Source organism: Calonectris borealis, chromosome 13, assembly GCF_964195595.1.
Source record: "Calonectris borealis chromosome 13, bCalBor7.hap1.2, whole genome shotgun sequence".
NCBI classification, from domain to species: domain Eukaryota; kingdom Metazoa; phylum Chordata; class Aves; order Procellariiformes; family Procellariidae; genus Calonectris; species Calonectris borealis.
Window position 1 is genome coordinate 11,961,332 of NC_134324.1, and position 18,942 is coordinate 11,980,273.

The 18,942-nt window shown below is 39.7% G+C and overlaps 1 protein-coding gene across 2 annotated transcripts in view; it reads left to right on the forward strand.

Moving 5' to 3' along the window:
- CENPI (centromere protein I) overlaps positions 1–14,783 on the forward strand; it is a 29,825-nt gene extending 15,042 nt beyond the window's left edge. For both annotated transcript variants that reach the window (XM_075162214.1, XM_075162213.1), the window contains exons 9-21: positions 963–1,091; positions 1,355–1,519; positions 1,782–1,902; positions 2,108–2,199; positions 2,533–2,650; positions 2,750–2,814; positions 3,300–3,397; positions 3,828–3,963; positions 5,772–5,896; positions 6,968–7,016; positions 7,173–7,406; positions 9,061–9,102; positions 9,932–14,783. In XM_075162214.1, coding sequence (XP_075018315.1) covers positions 963–1,091; positions 1,355–1,519; positions 1,782–1,902; positions 2,108–2,199; positions 2,533–2,650; positions 2,750–2,814; positions 3,300–3,397; positions 3,828–3,963; positions 5,772–5,896; positions 6,968–7,016; positions 7,173–7,406; positions 9,061–9,102; positions 9,932–10,063 — 1,506 coding nt within the window. In that variant the 3' untranslated portion in view covers positions 10,064–14,783. The remainder of the gene's footprint in view (positions 1–962; positions 1,092–1,354; positions 1,520–1,781; positions 1,903–2,107; positions 2,200–2,532; positions 2,651–2,749; positions 2,815–3,299; positions 3,398–3,827; positions 3,964–5,771; positions 5,897–6,967; positions 7,017–7,172; positions 7,407–9,060; positions 9,103–9,931) is intronic.
- The last annotated feature ends 4,159 nt before the right edge of the window (positions 14,784–18,942 follow it).

Consider the following 18,942-nt stretch of genomic DNA (forward strand, 5'->3'; position numbering starts at 1 on the left):
TGGGATAGAGTTAAATTTCTTCCTAGTGCTGTGTTTTGATTTAGTATGAGAAGAATGTTGATAACACTGATGTTTTCAGTTGTTGCTAAGTACCCTGCTAGTCAAGGACATCCAGCTCAAGAAAAAACAAAACAAAACGAAACAAGCGTTGGGAGGGAGCACAGCCAGGACAGCACAGCTGCTAGCCCAGCTGGCTAATGGGGTATTCCATACCGTGTGACGTCATGCTCAGTATATGAATGGTAGGCGTGTTCCAGGAAGTCGCGATCGCTACTTGGTTATCGGTCAGCGCGGGTGGTGAGCGATTGCATTGTGCATCACTCGTTTTGTATATTCTATCATTATCATTATTATTTTCCCTTTTCTGTTCTATTAAACTGTCTTTATCTCAACCCATGAGTTTTTCTCACTCTTACTCTTCCGATTCTCTCCCTGTCCCACTGGGGGGGGCAGGGAGGGAGCGAGCGGCTGCGTGGTATTGGCTGCCTGCCAGGTTAAACCCCAACACTGTAGTATCGATGTTAATTTGACAATTCAATTACTCATTGAAATGTTCTGTTTGGCGGATATCACTGATGCTGAATTTGGGAAGCTTCCCTAGTAACTTGCATAAGCATACCTTGGTCAAGTTTTATTTTAATGTATACTTGAGATTTACTCTATGGATTATGATTGATCTGAATGAGGATTATAAATCAGAAGTGTTGGAGATCTCTTCTGAAAAATGGGACATAATTTCAGAAGGAAATAAAAGCATAACTGTTGAACTATAGTGAAAAGGTAATTAAACAGGAATGATGAGAATTCTGTGCTGTGAAAACCTAGCCTCTTGGTCTTTCAAGCAGAGTTGAGTATATATACATCACTGTGGTGGTGTTTATCAGATTAGAAACTGATCTTTCTGTTGCTTTGTCTTAGTTTGTCTTAGTTTTCTTGCATAGATGTCTGATTTATGTTTTCAGACTTACTTCAAGAATTCAGAGGGCCCGTGGAAAGCAGCAATCAACACAGTAAGGCGAAGAAACCAGGAAAACTGTTCCCTGTCCCAGTCACTGTTTTTAGGCACAGTTCAACCTCAGTCACGAAAAAGGGTAGGTTATGGGCCTACCTAGGTAGGCCCTAGAAGGTGGCAAGCAGCTGTTTTCATTATGAATATTGGCAAATAATGGGAGTCAGGCTTTACTTCAGCACTGGGAAGGGTGGATAGCTATGTAGAAATGCAGCATTCCCATTATAATGAAAGCCTGGATACTTTTTTTGCAAAACAGGATCTTTATGGGAACACTGGTCACAAGTGCACTTGACTGCATTGGAAACAGAGTCATTGCTATTCATTTGTGCTTCTTTTATACAGAAATGGAATACCCAGTTGATTATACCTGCAAGCAGTACAAACAAAAATAATTCAGAAGAGGACAGGGAAAAGAACCGTGTTGATTTGTACAGTATGAATGAGTCTTTTCCAGTGGAGCAGCTGCGGACTTTTTCTCAGCTCCTACAAAATATCCACCGCCTAGAGGTGAGTTTCAGGAAGGTCTTGGTAAGCTCACTGAATGCTTTGAGAGATTGGAGGATATTCCTCTATGCCCTGTTTATATGTGAATAGTGGGTGGGCTACCTAGTTCTGACAGAGCATCTAGTCCTACCTGAGGGTGATGAATGAGTCCTGGAGATGGTCTTGTTGCTGGTAAAAGGATTGGACAACTCTGATAGAATGAGATTCTCTGGCAGTTTGCTGATGTAAATACTGAATAACTCTTTTTTCTTGATTTCTCTTGCAGTTTCCTTCCCAGATGGGTTCAGTGCTAACAAACCCTTTATTGCTTCACTACATGAATTGCATCAAAGATGAATCTATTTATCTGAGGCTCTACTATTGGATGGGCCAGACTCTTCAGGAAGGTAGGAACTTAGTATTATCTTGCATAGTAGGGAGGTAAATGATGTCTGAGGCTTTTCACATTTCAATAATGGTACTTTGCTATTCAAATTTATAGTGACAATCACATAGCGTTAAAACAACTACTGGAGGAGAACTGAATTTTGTTTCTGATTGTGCTTATTCTTGCTGTGCTCATATTCAAATACAGTATTCTCTCCTGTTTAGAATGCACCTGGTGTGTGGCTGATAATAATGGATATGAAGAAGAATTCAAGGACTTCCTGGAAACTGTCTACAAGACAGAGTGTTTCTTGCAGGTAGGTGCCTGTTTTGTGGAAACCAAGGGTTTCATGAAGTTTTCCCTTAAAGTACTTGGGACTTGCCTGTTTCCTGTAGTATCTCTGAGAATTGACAGTGTTTTAAGTAATAAAAATACATATTCCTACAGCAAGTCAATATTCCAGAGATGACCTTGTTTTCTGCAGGAAAGATAATTTGAGAATGATACTGAGAATGATAATTTGAAATGTCCTGGTGAACTGTATGGCAGGAAGGAGGTGTAAGCCTCTTTCTTTCTCCAGGGTGAAGTGAGCATGGCAAGGTGCAGGCATATGAGATGAGTTTTTGAATGTTCATCTTCTGCTTTGTAGGAGGGATTTTCTTCCTGTGAAGAGTTCCTGTATAAAAGCCTTCCTCTCTGGGATGGCTTCTGCTGCCGATCACAAATCCTCAGACTTGTGAGTTGGATCCCCCTCAGCAGCTTCTCTGGTATGTGTTGCATATCCTTCGGGTGAGGCTGGACAGTATCCGATCTTGGGGGATAGAATTTGTGCACAGATTATCATGCTGCTTTCTCATTTGTTTCAGAAATGAAGTCACATCTCTATGATCCCCTGGCACAGCTCTTTTTCACATCATCCCTTTTCTTTAAGGTAATTTAAGTGAGTACAGTGGCTGTTTACTTCTAGTTGGTATTACTATCTGCCTTTGTGCCAGGTGTAGCAGTCTGAGGGATTGCATAGGGGACTTCTTTTGGGGAAGTCTGTGCCCAAATAAGGGTAAAATATATACTTACAATGTAATTTCTTTGGGAATTTGAGTGCCCTTAAGATATTTTCTTTTTTGACTGGAATTAAACTGAGGGTCTGGAAATAAAAAGAATTGATAGTACAGAAGACAACAGTTAGTTTGTTTTATTGCAATTTTAACTCAGTATTTGAAACTCGCATTCTCCAGGAAAAGCTATGTAATGCATACATTCAGTTCAAGGGGACATGCAATTATCTCACCGCTCTCTGTGGTCCTGAGAAACTCCTGATATCTTTCCTTGTATGTGTCAATTGTCATGGCGTTTTTTGTTTAGTATTATTCACTTATGTAAATTGTCATCAACCTGTTTTCTTTTTGCCTCTTGCAGTGCAGTGTTCTCGAGAGCCTGAAAGAGCTGTTGCAGAACTGGTTAAATTGGCATGTGATTCATCTGGATTCAGAGTCTGACTCTCAAGCCCATTCTTTGTAAGTTTGTCTGAAATAAATGCAATGCAGTGTTCTGTGCATTGTTCACTAGTGTATTTAGATATATATTCTAGCCCTATTACCTAGCATAAAGACTGACTAGAAGGTTAATAATGTTCTAATGTTTCTGCTATATTGTAAGCTCTCTTGTCAATCCTGTTCTTTCTCTTTCTTTAAAAGTATTTCTATTGACACTGAAAATTGAAATGTCCAGAAGTCAAAATCCTTGTAACACTGACATGTAACACTGGGCCATGTTTGTAATAATGTTGGTAACAGTATGTTATTGGGTATACTGAAGAACAAATGCATGGTTGCTGTATGGTTGGTGGGGCAGAAGGATAAACTTCAGTTTCTTTTTTACCACTTGTCCTTTTTACTGTTTGCAAAGAGGTCTATATACTAATGTATATACATGTCATTGCTGCAGGAATACCACCCTTTCTGGACTAGTGAATGTGGTGGCTGAACTGATCCACTTTGTTGGATGGATCTCTACTGTTGCACTGCGTTTGGAAAACAATCCTACTTTCTTGCTGTACTTCATCCTGGATTTCTATGAGACTGTATGTATCCCATTCATTTTGGCTTTCAAAATCACAATACTGTAAGGATGTTTGCATTTTTTAAGTTAGAGCATGAAAACACCTTCCTCGTTATAGTTTACAGAACTTTGTGATTAAAGGCAAGAATGTTCCAAATACTTCGTAGATCTACAAGTGATAGCTGCTGCTGTTGCATCCATAGGCAGAACTAAATATGCTGCTAGAAAGCTTAAGTCAGAGGTGAACTGTGGAAGGGGAAGTAACAATATAGCATAACATCCTTTTTTAATGCTAATCTTATAGGAAAGAACAATATTCAGTTCAATTTCAAACAACATATCCTGATTTTTTCCTTAAATATTCCCTTAAAAAATGAAGTTTTTTCCCCAGTTTGTCTTGTAGACATACTAAGCAGCATCAAATAGGCTTAAGCCTATTCTCTAGCTTCCTCACGTCCTCTCTGTAGATGTGCTTACTGCCATGTGAACTCCAGCCATGCCGTTGTTGCTCTTACAATTTGGATAAAATTGTGAAGACTTGAAAAAACAATGACAGTTCTGGGATCTACTTGTAACTAAAATGTCCATTAAAATGCACAAAACTAATGGGCAACAATATTTGCATAAGACAGTGTGTTTAAAATAAGTAAATGGTTGTTTTATGGGAATATAGAGAGAATCATGCACCCTTCGATATATGATTATTGGTGCTTTAGCAGACAACTATGATTTGAATTTTTTCTTGATGTTTTGCTTATGTATTCAGAACTCTAGAGAATTCTAAAATCATGTAGCTGAGATATTAAGTAAAGAGTCTAGATTTCTGAAAATACCAGTAATTCAGTTACATACAAATATCTGCGTATACCTTACATGGTATAGCTGTACTGAGGGCAAGAGGAAAGGTGAAGGTCTGGCAAACAATCCTTAGTGAAAAGTCTGTTATGAGATTAGGGGAAGGAGTCCTAAAACAATTGTTGTGCCTAATTTAACAAAATGTAAAAAGTATCCATCTTCAAGATGGCGGGCTGTCACAGTTTAATTGTTTATGGTCTGAGCTGTAGTAATTAGATATGCATATTCTTACACCACTACTCTTCTGAGAATGATGCATACCTTCTTGAAGAGCATACCTTTTTGAATAGTTACTGTGGCTAAGGTATCGAGGACAGTAATGTGTTAAGTTACAGCAATATTGCTTTCAATTATTTATCCATACTTTAAGACTGTCATCATAGCTGAAGATCTTGTTAAATCTGCAGAAATTTTAAAATGTCTTTTTTTCTTGAAACTGAATCTTAAATTCTAAACATGAGTCTGATAATAAACCCATGTTTTATGGCCATATCATCTTTTCTTAGAGCAAAGCTTTATTGTGTGTTCATGCAATTCCAGCAAGGTCAAATAGAAAGATTTCATTTCCTAATTGGAAGAGATGTGTGGTCTGTTTGGCTTGCTGGTATCAGCAAACCAGACTAGGAACAAGGTCAGGTCTAGTGCAATCCCAGCTACATATGTCGGAATGATCTAAAAGATCAAAAAAAAATGGCTGCTGCTTTTTTACAGGGATCTGGGTAGATTTGACTCAGCAAGTAACCATGTCAAAACATATAGTATACCTAAATGGTTGAAGCAAAGACTGAGATATGAACTGGTGAATATGTCTCATATTGAGAAGGAAACAAATGGAATTGCTTCACCCTGGCCTTCCCTCCTAGGTGAAATTGATGGACCTGGCTGGAATGCAGTGTTATGCTCTTTTGCTCTTTGATTTGGGGTTTGTTGATGGCAGTAATAATCTGCCTGGATTTCCTTCATTCCTTCCTGCAGGTGTGTGACATGTATCTGAGGTACAATCTGCCTTTGTTGATAATGCCTCCTGCTGGAGTTTTCTACCCAGCGCTTCTCAGCATGGATTCTGTCAGCTTGAATCAGCTCTGCTACATTATGTACAGGTACTACAAATGGTGTGGGCTGTAGGGACTCCTTGTCTTCTCTTTCAATCTTTTGGAAATGAAATTACTTTGGTGTAAAATCTGAAATCTACTTTTTCTTACCATGCAAGGCAAAGGTGAAAGTTCCAGTTGTGCCCAGCTTTCACGATACAGGATTTTATAGCTGTAGTTCCTACTCTTTTTTTTTTCAGTCTGTTATCCAAAATAGCAGGATTCTGACCTCTTTCCTAGTATTATTTCCGTATCTTTGATATGTGAAGGAAGGAGTTCCCATATTGTTTTGAGAGAACTTAAGTCAGCCAGCTGGAATCACTAGTAGTTAACTGTGCAACTTTTCACTCTGTGCTTTGACCACTAGACTTGAGCTTTTCCTTACAAATTCTGTAATGTGCTGAGTAGGAGGCACTTCTGCCACCTCCAAACTCTGTGGGAATTTGGGACTGCCTCAAAACCAGCACTGTTTAGCTCTCTGCAGGATCCCCCAACATGTCTGCGGTTCTTGGCCTTGTTAGTTCCAGTGGTGGCATCTGAAAAGAAGAGTAGCCAATTGCTGACAGCTGGTGCAGGGCTCTCTGTGTGGCTTTTTCTCTAACGAGTCTGCAGGGTAATTAACATGATAGGATGGTCTCTGGGAAATAAGAGGATCTTTTGCTTATTATATAGAACAACTGTCAAGTTGCATTACTTCCAGTGGCTTCTGTTTCTTTGTTTAGTGAATGAAAGTCTCCCTTCTTAAAAATACACTGCATTTTTCTGCTGATTTTAAGGCTGTATGTCAATTCTTGTGTATTGCCTCTATGAAGGTGACTGTCCCAGGCAAACCAGTCACGTCTTAATCATTTAAGAGATGAATATTATTGGATGTCTCTCTACTTTGCCTGGAAAGGATGGGTCTATGCCAAGTGATAAAGCCCCTCTGGATTCTTTTTCATGTCTCTCTTTTACCAGTAAAGTTTGATCTCTTTCGTGGAGGAAATAAGCTTTCTTAATACATTCCTCCAGCTTTTTTCAACACTGGTAGGTAGTAAAAATTTACAGGCACCTAACTTTCTCTTTTGTTTGTTTTTTCAGGTATCGAACCAACTTGGTGGCTGCAAAAGAAAATGAGCTGAGTAAAAAGGTATTGTGGACAAATCTGCTATGTGCTAGAACAGACTTTGGCAAGGAGTTGGGTTGAATGGAGGGGAGGTGTTCTGATGGCATTCTTTTAAGGACTGGAGGGAGCACACAACTGCTTTGAGGATGCTATTTATTGATTTGTTTTCTTGTCCCTCAGAAAATACTGCAATTCAAATTCAGTAGCCAGACATACCAAGAGTACAACCAGTACATAATAGCTATGGTGGGTTGTCTGTGGACATCCAGTGCATTCCAGAAGGATATTCATCCTCAAGGTCTTCGTATGGATGATGAACTGCTGAAGAAAGCCACAGTGCAGGAATTCAAAACCAGCTTTAACATTGTCTACCACCCAGCCATGATGGGCTATGCTGTCCTCTTCCTGCAGCAGGTAATGGTGTAGGCCAACATTTGGGCCTTTGGCAGCACCAGATGTTCTATCTTGACCGTTTCTCTAGAGAAGTGTCTCTCAGTGTACTGGCTGATTTGTAGAGTCAACTGCACTTTCAAAAGCTGGTATGGCATTCTGTGTTTGTATCAGATCAGTGGCACAATTTGAATAGTCTTTGTTTGCGTGGTATGAAAGCATGAATGTAACAGTTTTGGATGTGAATTTGTACTTATAATCTTTTTCAGAATAGAACTAAAATAGCTAAATAATGAAATAAATGACTAATTCAGTAAAAGCTTCCCGATAGTGAATCCTGCCCCACAAAATATGGAGTGTGACCCAAGCATTTAAACTCCAGAAGATCGAGAAATACGTAGTTAAATTGTATACAGGTGTGCATGGTAGAACTTTTAGCAGTGCTTTCTGGCTTTTGCAATAGCTTTTGAGAATGGCTTATTAAAAACGCAATACAAGTAGCTACTTCACGTACAGAAGTAAGATAATATGGTGCTGTCTTGTACTGTCTGATATGAGTTCTGCTAGTAGTTGTCTTGAATTCCGGGTGCCATCATGTGTTCAATGCAGCTACTGAATAGTGGAGGGAGCAGCTTGTCAGAGTTGTTCTGAGATGTGCATGCTGCTCTGAGAAATCAGGTTGTGTAGGCTATCCAAGGGGTGCACAAAGGAGCTGTTTTGTTGTGAGGAATGTTGGCGGACTGAAGGCGTGCGTAGGTGCGGCTCTTGGAATGAAGCAAGGGAAACCTGAGGTTAAAGTTGAAGCAAAGAATGCTGGTTAGGAGCACTTCACAAATTTGCCTTCATTTATATACTCAATGTCCTGAATCTAGGTAGTTTGTCTCTTACTGCTGATTAAACCTGAGTTTTGACTTTGCTAGAGGAGGCGGTTTTATTTTTGTTGTATACAACTCCTTTTCCTTGGTCTTTCTGCTGTTGTAGCAGGATTCGTTTTTCATATCTTTTGTCTAGATCCTTTCCGTTCTGAAGCTTCTTGATTCTTCTTTGTAGCTTTTGTAAGAAAAAAAAAACACCAAACAAAAAAACCCCAAACAAATGAAAAAAAAAAACCCACCCAAAAAACCTAACCCAAAACCTTCTGGTGGAGAATTTTTGTATTCTTCCTACTGCAGAACCAAGAAAGAGATTTTGCTTAGCAGTTATCACAGGTGTATCTTAAGACAGGAAAAAATATTTAGCTGCAGTGCCATCTTTTCTTAAACATTTCAGTGCTGAGCACCAGAGGGCACTGCTCTGCAGCACGCTCAGAGAACACAAGCAGTAATATAAATGTCAGTAGGTTCTCTCCTCTTGCTCTTTCTCATTGTTGGGAATTATCTATCTAATGTTTTGAAGGGGTAGCTTTTACACTGGAGAGAGACAACGGTTAAAGATACCTATAAATATTCTCTGTTACTATCCAGTAATGCTCCAGCACAGAACAAGAGGGTCTCCACATTACTTTGCCACTTGTGGACACAGTATGATGCTGGAAGCCCATTCTGAAGCATGATTAAAAATGTCTGAATTTCTTTGCACACCTGCAATTCCTGATTTAGGAGGGGACTAAGCAGAGGACCAGCAACTCTGGACATACTTTTTATCTGACTTGATACTGTTTTTATTCCCTCTCCTTAAGGCTTGGCCAGATGATCCCACGTTCAACTTCAGTTTAATTAAGGTAAGATTTCTTGTTTTAGTGAAGTGAAAACAGGCAATTTTCAGCAGCTGTGTAGAAGAGGATGAGGTGAAAATATTGACCATTTCCACAAATGCTCTATAAAAATTTTGAAAGGGGAAAGTTCCAGCTGTAGACTTTGGTTCAGTCTCTTAACAGGGCCAAACATGAGCACATCAACACCTGAGAAGTTATATATCTAGCCATCTGTGGGTAGCAGTCTGAGATTTTTATGTATTTCCTCCATGAGTCAGTGCAGTATCAGGACAAGGCTGTTTATTGTTCTCTGCAGGCTTCAGAAAAAGTTATATTTTTGGTGTACTTGAAGCAAAATTTCTATTATCGATGAACTTAATATTAAATTTCTGAGATGGATGTGTAGCTTTGTTATAACTTTGAACAGGGATCCTCCACTGAGCACATACAGTGGCAGTTTGTTTTCATTCCTGTATCACAGTGTACTTCAAACCTGATCTGGAGGAATCACCATCAGTGATGGAAGGAAGGCTTTAATATCCATGTTCTTTTGGTTCCTGACATCTTCACTGTTGTTGCAAAAGACTTTGCTCTTTTTAGAACTGGGATTTATAAACACCTTCAGTATTAAAAAAAGATTGTGATTTGTCATGTTCAAGCTAAGAATGTGTAATACATAAGTGAAAAGTTTGGGCATTTGGGAACAAGATGTGACCTTGTATACCTGTGGGTATTTACAGACTAGGATGAATGTTGTCAAACCTTGGAAGGCGATATTTGCAGACCTTTTCAGATTGGCCTAAGAAAGAGACAAAGCTATGTCCTGCACATCTGACTATTCTTTCTGTTTTTATAGGGAAAGAAGTGGAACTGGTATCTGGAATATCTCTATGCACAAGGTCTAAAGGGCCTGAAGGTCTTTATCGAAAGCAGCATCAATCGTGTTTCCCAGGCCTCTCACAGTAAAGCAGGGAATGTGCAAGTGTGACCCTGGGACTCACTGGAGTCTTTTTGTCATCTGGAACAGGAAAGCAGAATATAATGGACTGTGTCACTAATTCTTCCTTCCTCAGAGGAAAGAAACACAGCAATTACCCTCATCTGTATTTTTGTACTGACATCTATTTTAGGAAAGTGAAGACACGGAAGGAATGCTTAGGCTGGCTTGGTTTACTAGCACTGACCCCCCTCTTGTCCCTGTTGAACTTCTCTGGTCTGAAGCTGCTGAGCTCATATGTTATGTATCATCTGCATTTTTCATCCTCATTTTTCTCTGTCGGAGCATCTGCTTTGATTGAGAAACAAACATTTTCCATCTCAAAACTGCAATGAGCAGTGCTGCTTCATTTATAAGTCATGTTGATCCCTGATCTGCTTTGCCTTCCTCGACAGTGGGTCATGAGAAACAATTTAATCAGCCTTTCAGGGATACTGTATATGTACTGGATTGGAGCACTACGAGTTTCCCAATTCCCTGTTGTACCGTGTTTATACTGGCTTTTAACAGCTGACCAAACTGACCTTCCTGAACTTCATTTTCATTATGAAGCTACCAAAAGAGACTTTTTGCTAAAGTGGCTTATAATGTTCTAATGCAGCTAGAAAATTTGGTGCTCAGTTGATGGTTTATTGATGATTTGAGCACTTGAACAATGTTGCCACCAGCTCACCGTTTTCTATTGATAGGTGCAAATGTAGCTTTCCTTTTTGTGTTTTTAGCTCTGTATGTGCTGTATATTATACGTGTACATATATATAATTTATATTCTGTAAAATGTTTTCAACATGCCATTTTGAAGGAACTCTGCTACAAAATCTTCCCTTATCATTTCTTTTAATACTGAGTAGAAGTTGGGAGAAGCTGAACTCGGGTCTCCAAAATTTGAGTGAACTTTATTTCACTGCTGTAAAACGAGGTTGTAACCACTTGAAAGATGGGTCAGAGTATACTGAATTTTGCATTGTGAATCTGTACTTTTATCCAGTAAAGAAATCAGTCCTGAGAGTAACTCCAGAGCCACTAAGGATGTATTTGGTTTCTTCATCCTCTCAAAATCAGACTGGTTCTAGGTTGAGTACCATACTTCTCGGCTCAAATAGATGATCTGGTTAATATGTATATATATATTTATATGTGTATACATATTCTCTCCGGAGAATAAGAAAATCTTTCACTGAAGACTTTGAAAGAGAGAGATTTGCAGAGCGATCTGCTTAGGCTGAAGTATTGCCCTTTCTCATCTGGCTGTGTTATTCCAGCTAGTATAAGTGCTGCTTGCTAATTTCTGTCAAGAGAAACAGCTCTTCAAAAATCCTGCTTATATTTTCTCGACAGGGGAAACTCTACAAATTACAAATTCCTCCAAGTGTATATGTTTCAAGATGTGGCCCTAACATATAACCAGTTATCTCCTTTAAAGGCTGGTACTATTGTTTTGGACCAGCTCGGCTTGTTGGCTGAAGACTATCCCAACACCACTGGCTGGCAATCCCTATCATAATGTTGCTTATTATTTGTTAGACTCCTTAAAGGTTTCAGCTAAGGACTCAAGCAGGAGAGCTCTGTAGCTCCATAGTTGTTTTTATAATTTTTCTATGAAGCTACCTTCAAAAAGGTATTGGAAATTCTAGCACTTATGCTGGAAAGCCTGTATACTGCATTCCTTAAGGACAACTTAATCCTTAGCTTTTGTCCTTACACCATACAATTGTCTTCAGATGTTGACCAGACTTGTATTTCCATATTGCTGCACTGGGATTCTGTATAGGAATAGGGCTGGAGGGATTGACAGCCCTAGGAAAACACGAGGTGAAGACATGGACCCAGTTATAGATCTGTGTATGGCAGGCTCATTCAGCGGGGAAAGGAGCAAATACAGAACATCTCAAAGAAGCATTCCATTTTGGCCAGGAAGACAGACTTCATGTTACCTGGGTGCCATTTGGAGTTTATGTTGGAAGGAGCAGAGCTCTGTAGCATTCCTGTCAGACTGGAAGGTGCTGCCAGAGGCTTTGTTTCAGTTGTGAAAGGTGCCTGGATTCTTAAGAGTGTGTGGGATATATATAAATGTATTTAAAGAGGCTTATAGCAGAACCCTTTAGGATATACTGAACATTGTATAGTTATTGGTCCCCGAGATCAGTTTTCCCTTGAGGCTGGTGTTTGGTTGAGAAAACACAGAATCATGTTATGGAAGACTGATGTTGCAGCATCAGAGGTCTTTTATTATACCCTGTGTTACAAAATTCTTTAAACAAATTGTGTACAATTTTGTGATTCAAGTGCACAGGCTGGACGCTTAGAGGTGCAGAAATAAAATAACAGGGCATATAACTTTCCTTTAATGTCAGCTTTGTTAGTCAAGATGGCTGTTTAAAATCCTTCCCATGCAGCAATGATGTGCCTAGTATTACTGGGCACTTGAGATGACTTTTAGCCTCTTTGTATGTCTTGGTAGTTCTTGTCTTCTTTTACATCTGGACATTTTTTCTTCTTTTTTCTCTAAATATCTGACTTTACTAACATTCCACTTGAATGGAAGAATGGTTCTTTTAGGGAGGAATGTGCTGCTGTACGTCTTTGTGGGTTTTTTTGGTTGTGTTGTTTGGTGTTTTTTTTTTTCCCTGCTTGCTCTTCACCATCTAATCACTGTGGTAAATTTTGCAGACCATTTTCTATTACAAGTATATGCTCAAAGACTTGGCTGACCACAGCATCTGTTCTGAGGACTAAAATGGACATAGTCAAGACCCATCCATTTCCTGGTAAGTGAAAAATCGGTGACTTTCCTCTAGTGCCCTTTGCTGCCTGTTGTAAGGTGCCTGCCATATGCACGCACTATGAAAGTGTAGCAGAAACAACTGTTTTGTGGTACTGTTTGATAGGAACGATGCAGGATGAAAAGTTCATTTAAGGCTCACATTCACGTTGTCAGTCAGCACCCGAGAATATTTAAGTTTAGGTCAGGCCTGTAATCTCACTCTGAGGGGATTATATTCAACATGTTTCACTAGAAAGAAAGTACATGCTTTCATGTCACTTGAGTCTGCTCTTGAGTGTGTTTTTTATTTCTAGAGGATGCTGTTTCAGTGTCTAAATTTCTAGTCTCAGCTGATCTGGGGGAATGCTGGTTTGTGTCCTGTCTCCCTATAAACAAAAGTTGATGATTTGCTCCAATATCTGTCTGGCCTCCCTTCCTGGGAGGCTTCTACATGCTTTCAGTTTAGGAGATTTGTCATATTACAAGCAGGTCAGGGCCGCAGTCATTCCAGCTCAACCACATTCTGCAGCTTTTCTAGTAGCCTGTTCAGATGCTTCCAGAAAGCAAGGCCTTTCCCTTTAGAAAAATCTCCAAGTGGGTATTAGATAGGATTTCAAAGTACAGGGCCAGAATCCTGCCTGGGGTAAGCAGGCATAACTCCATGAATTTCTAATGGATCTATGTTCAGTTGCACCAGCTGAACATCTGGTTCACAGTTCACAGAATCAAAGCCATTAACCCCTCCCATGTCAGGCACATTGGCCTGAGCATTATGCATCTGAGAATGCAAATGCCTCGGGCTAGAGTTAAGCTGAATTCTTTTTCTGAAGCCATGTTTGCTTTGTGTTTCTGTTAATCATGATTTTAATTTGTGGGGAGAGACTCATTTGTGCATTTTTATGCAACAGGCTGTGTTGCCCTTCCAGAGAGAGCTTGCTCTGAAAGAGTTAATAATTTCAACCTGTTTTCAGCTGGAATGAAGAAACTAGTTCCTCTGTGTCCCTGCTTTCTATTCCCTTGTTGGCCTACTTCCCTCTGCTTGCATTTTGCATTCCTAATGCCATGAATAAATCAGGACCCAAGGATTTAGAAGGTGGTACAGCTGTAGCCACTCAGAAAATTGAACCTCTGAGCCTTGTACTGCAGCTCTAACAACTGCCAATATGTGTGCTCCTGAACTCTTCTAATAACATTTAACTGGTACCAAAATAAAATTAACTTTGCCCTTTTTATATAATGTTTAAGTTTTTTGTGCCTCAACCCAGCGTCTCCTTACTTGGCTCCCTTTGTCTTTTAGTTAAAGCTGAGTTATAAGCCCTTCAGGGCAGGGCAATCGCCTTCTGACTGCTGTGACAAAATGGTTTATCACAAATCTTTGCACAGGAGAAAAGAATAAGGGAAACTGAGGGATCTGACCTGGCTAAGAGTTCATCTTCTCTACAGAATTACAGCACAGTGAAACTCCTGTCTGGTTGTGGTCCTAGATCCTGCGATAACTTGTCATTAATAATACACACCGGATTGCTTTTATTTGTAGCGCTGTGGCTCCTGAGAGTGTGTGAGGGAGCTCTTTATGTGCTCTTTAGTCAGAGGATATATCCAGTCTGAGTGAAGAACAACAGGCATTGGTAACAAGCTTGCTCTGGAGGATGAATATTTTGAAAGAACAAAGTCTCCAAGTTTTTCTTCCAGGGAAGATGATTTATGTTGTACCAATGGCTTTCCCCCTTTTAGAATAAAAGTAATGATTTTGGTCTGATGGTGGTTTGATTTCACCAAACTTTGCTTTTGACTAAGAAGGTCTTTTATGACCTTCTTAGCATATGGTGACGTGGTTTTTGGCACAGGATTCCTGAGATCTGTATCTAGCTGTTAGACCTGCCTGAGTAACTCCCAAGTAATTATAGTTGGCAAGGGAGTTATTGAAGTACGTAAATAAAGTTCAGTAAAGTGTGTATCTTGTGATGCTGTTTCATTTCTCTGCTTCTCAGTTTCCTGTCTTGTAGGAGTAAAAAGTCTGCATAGCAGAGGGTAAGATTTTAAAAAAATGCCTTAATTATTTTGGCATCTAATTTCCATTTTCAGGCTCACTACAGTCTTGCACAAACGTAGAAACTGAAACAGTTGGTCTTCAAAAAAAGCTGCAGGTAACTTGCACAGGCTTTAAATACTATTTTAATCTTGACAGCATTTAGAAATCTGTAGGCTCATACGTGATCCCTTTCTACAGCTTAATGAGTGAAAATGTATTAGCCAAGCTTTGGTACCTGCCAGAAATGTGACACAAAATGGACTGTTCTAGTACAGGCTAGGTGATGGGATATAAAGTCACTGTAACGTGGCTAAGCTCCTGAGCCTCAGGCACTGGGTTTAGGTACTAATTGCAACAGATAATTTTGAAAATTCTATTCCCTGCCTAAATCATTTGGGCTCTTCCTTTAAAGAATTTGGTGATAAGCTTCTTGTTTATATGTATATTTTTATATGCAGCTATATCCCCATGCAGTTTGACTTGCTCTCCTCCAGTACCTGTGCTGCTTGTAAGTCTTGAGTGTGATCTCTGCAGGAAGAGGCTCCTCTTTGCAGGTTTTCTCCCAGCCCTCTCTCTAGAGTCTCTAGGCGTGTAACATTCCCATCATGGTTTGCTGTACACGGATCACTAAGCAGTTTCCTTTCTCTTAGGGCACCTCTGTTGTATGTCGAAGTGAATCTTCGGCAGCTCCTGTGTGATTGCTTTACTGCTCCTTTGTGTGCACAGCCCAGTAAATAAGGAGGGGGATGGAAAGCACATTGTAAATGTGTTGACAGCTTTTGAAGAACAAAATGGCCCTGAAAACTACCTGTCTGCCTTTCCCTTCTCTCCTGCATGTTTTTGCTGTCTTTTCTACCATTTTTTCCTTTCTCTTTTCTTTTTCCCTCTCTCTCCCAAATTCTTTTACACTCTTTTGACAGCCACCCCTCATTCTTTTGGTGCTCGCTGCTCTGAAAAGATTGCCTCTCTCCCCTATAGTCCTCATTTCTCATTCAGGGGGGACTGTTTCAATCCCTATGCAGGACCAAATGAAAAGGGGGATTAATTCTGTTTCTGAGTGCATGTCAGCTGTCTGCTTGTATCAGTTCTCTACCCATTCTCCTCTCTCACCCCAGGTACCTTGCTTTTAGAAAGTATCCTGCTGTTTTTCTAAACACTTTCAGCAAGATAGAATCTGTGCTTGGAAGATTTTTGTGCTTATTGATGCTAGCAAATAAGGTGCAGTTATTTATTTGACATTAGTTATTTAAAGAAAAAAAGGAACAGGATGGTACAATATCTGGGCAACCATTCTTGGATTCTTCTCAAGCTGAATTTAGGGCCCCTAATTCTAGCTTTGTTCTTGTTGAAAGAGGCTCTTTGTGCTCTACTCACAAGCATGCTTGCCTATCTAATGTACTGGAGTTGACAGGCAGGTCTGTCCCTTTGTGCAAGATCCGTTCCTTCTGGCTTTCCCTTCGCAGGTAGGCACGGCATAACCACTGAGATCAATGATCCTGCATCAAAACCAAATTACTGTCATTTTGATATGGTCGGCTGTGCAAGAACTCAGTCTCATCTATTACTTCAATTAGGAGGAGATCCAGTTGAGAGAGCCCTGTGTCTCAGGAAAACAGGGATTTGTAAGCTGTTGGGGAGAAATAGGATTTCTTCAAACCATAAGGGACCTTGTCCTGACTCAAAAGCCTTTCACCAAACCTTTCTTCAGCAGCTGGATCCACAAGGACACTATCGGTGCATCGGGTCTAGGGAAAGTGCTCTTTTTTTCTCTCTTCCTGTATTCTCCTTTTAGCAAGGATGCACTTTCATATATATTCTCAGTCAATGTTTAGCTCTGTTCTTTGGTTTACGTGTTTGGCATTTGGAGGCTGTTAGGATAACAATGACTTGTTTCCGCATGTAGGAACTTCACAACCTCCAACTGCTTCTCCAGCACTAGTTTGGGAATTACGCTCATCAGGGTCCACCAGCTGCTTCTCTGCTTGAGATGCTGCACAGGTTCCTCATCAGAGGTTGCTGCACAAAATGCCGCAGCACTTTGTGCAAGGCAAAGATCAGTTGAATACAGGTGTATGAACATGCTCTAACCTACTGCCTTCCTTGCTGCTGCTGCGTTGTGCTCCCTGAAGCCTTTCTTCACTTTGCATTCTCTATGTGTGTTCTTGGTAGTGCTCTGTATGAGGGATTTTTGAGAATTTATTCCACACTGGTAAATTGTAATCTTCCTTGCACAATCTACATTCTAGGTTCCTAGGTAAAGCATCATTCTCTAAAATACTTTAATTAGCATAAATTGATAAATTTGAGCTTTACTCAGAAAGGGAAAGAATCTAGCAAAGTTTCCAAAGGATGGTAACAACACTTCCTCTTCTGTACATGAGGGAAGATGATCCTCCTCTTTCAGGAGATGTGAGATTTTAAAGAAGGGAAGTTGCAGTGTTTGAAGAGGAGAGAGAGTGCACATTTTGGGAAACAATTCTCTGCAACAAGGACTATTTTAGAAGGGGAAGTTAACGGGTAGGAGGTTACGGGAAGTAAAAAATAAAAGTAATAGCCTTTAACTGTATCAACACCTGAAGTATTGTGTTGAAAATGCAAATGCTAGAATTTTAGTTAATGTTTTTATTGGTTGGTAATGCAAGATACTTAGTGTTATGGATGATCCTGCTCACGAGTGATTTGGCCAAATTAATATTGACTTTGAATAAAGAGAAAGTAATAGAGACTTTAGGGTCAGGCCAAACGCAGCCCTTATTTCAAGCTTTTTAAAATTTTAGAACTAAAAATACTATTAGTATATCTCCATATAGCACAGTTTTCACCAGTCATTTTCAGCAAATGCATTTGTATTCAGGATATTCTGCTTTTGTGACTTAGTATGTTTAGTCAGTGTGGCTGATTCTGATTTCACAAGTGTGAACTGGAATCTGTTTCAATTATTTAAATTGATTTAAACTCCAGTGTTTTGAAGGGAGTGATTCTGGTGTAAATTAGAATCTGATTTCAATTTCATGTTCATGCCTTAGAAAACCTGGTTTGATTTTTATCTATTGTATGTTTGTATGTTGAGATGTCCCTATTGGGTAGGTGGAGATTCTTAGTTTTGCTAACAAGGTACATATTTGCCATTTAGTAAAACATAAAATGTCTGAAATGTTTTGTTAGGGAAAGGCATACGGTAGGTACCGTGTCTTCTGGAAGCTGGGTTCTTGGAGTTCTTTGGGAGATTTTTTTTGATTAAGTTCTTTTCAGAAATCAAAGCATACCAAATTTAGCATCCCGTCTTATAAACCTTCCCATACACTTTAAGAAGCTGTAGTGCTTATGTGAAAGGCTGCATTTATGACAAATCTGAGTTTGTCTCCCTGATTTCCTTTGAGTTCTGAATTGCTCGGCTGTTTGTCCTAATTATATCCTTAAAACAGAAGGTGTTGGGAGACTTAGGAAGATGCTCCCAGCCATGGAAGCAACTCTTTCACCAGAGATTCTGGTTTGTCTCAAAATTTAAGCTAAACAAGATATTTTTTCCTGCTGCATTTTGCTGTCCCAAGACTATCAATAATTTAGGATGTGTGTACTGCAAAGCACCTTGTTTTTGTGGTTCATGCTGTTTGTAAGTGTTTCTGTGCTCATGTATGTCTCGTGTGCATGTGTAACTTGGCTTGATATGTACTCACTTTGTTTATCCATGTTGTCATGTCCCTTATAGATACTGTTGGTGACAGATGCATGCTGCAGTTGGATTTGGTCATGTCTTTCTGTAGAATGGTGTGTTTGGAGTTGCCTGGATAGCACTTCCAGCACTCTGTTGTTCTTTTCCCTCTCACTCTCCTTACTTAACCTAGACTTATTATTTGTGTGTGTGTATGTATGCACAAAAATAGCCCAGCAGAGACTCTGCTCATTTCTGTCTTCCTATCCATATCTTTTTTTTTGGTCTAAATACAGCTTTTCAGAATGAGTTTTGTTGCATCAGTACAGCTATTGTGGAAGCAGAAGCTATTGAAGAAGCTTTTAAAAGCAGAAGATGTGTGGAGTGAGTACGTATTCTTGGGTTGGTACTCAAAGTATTCA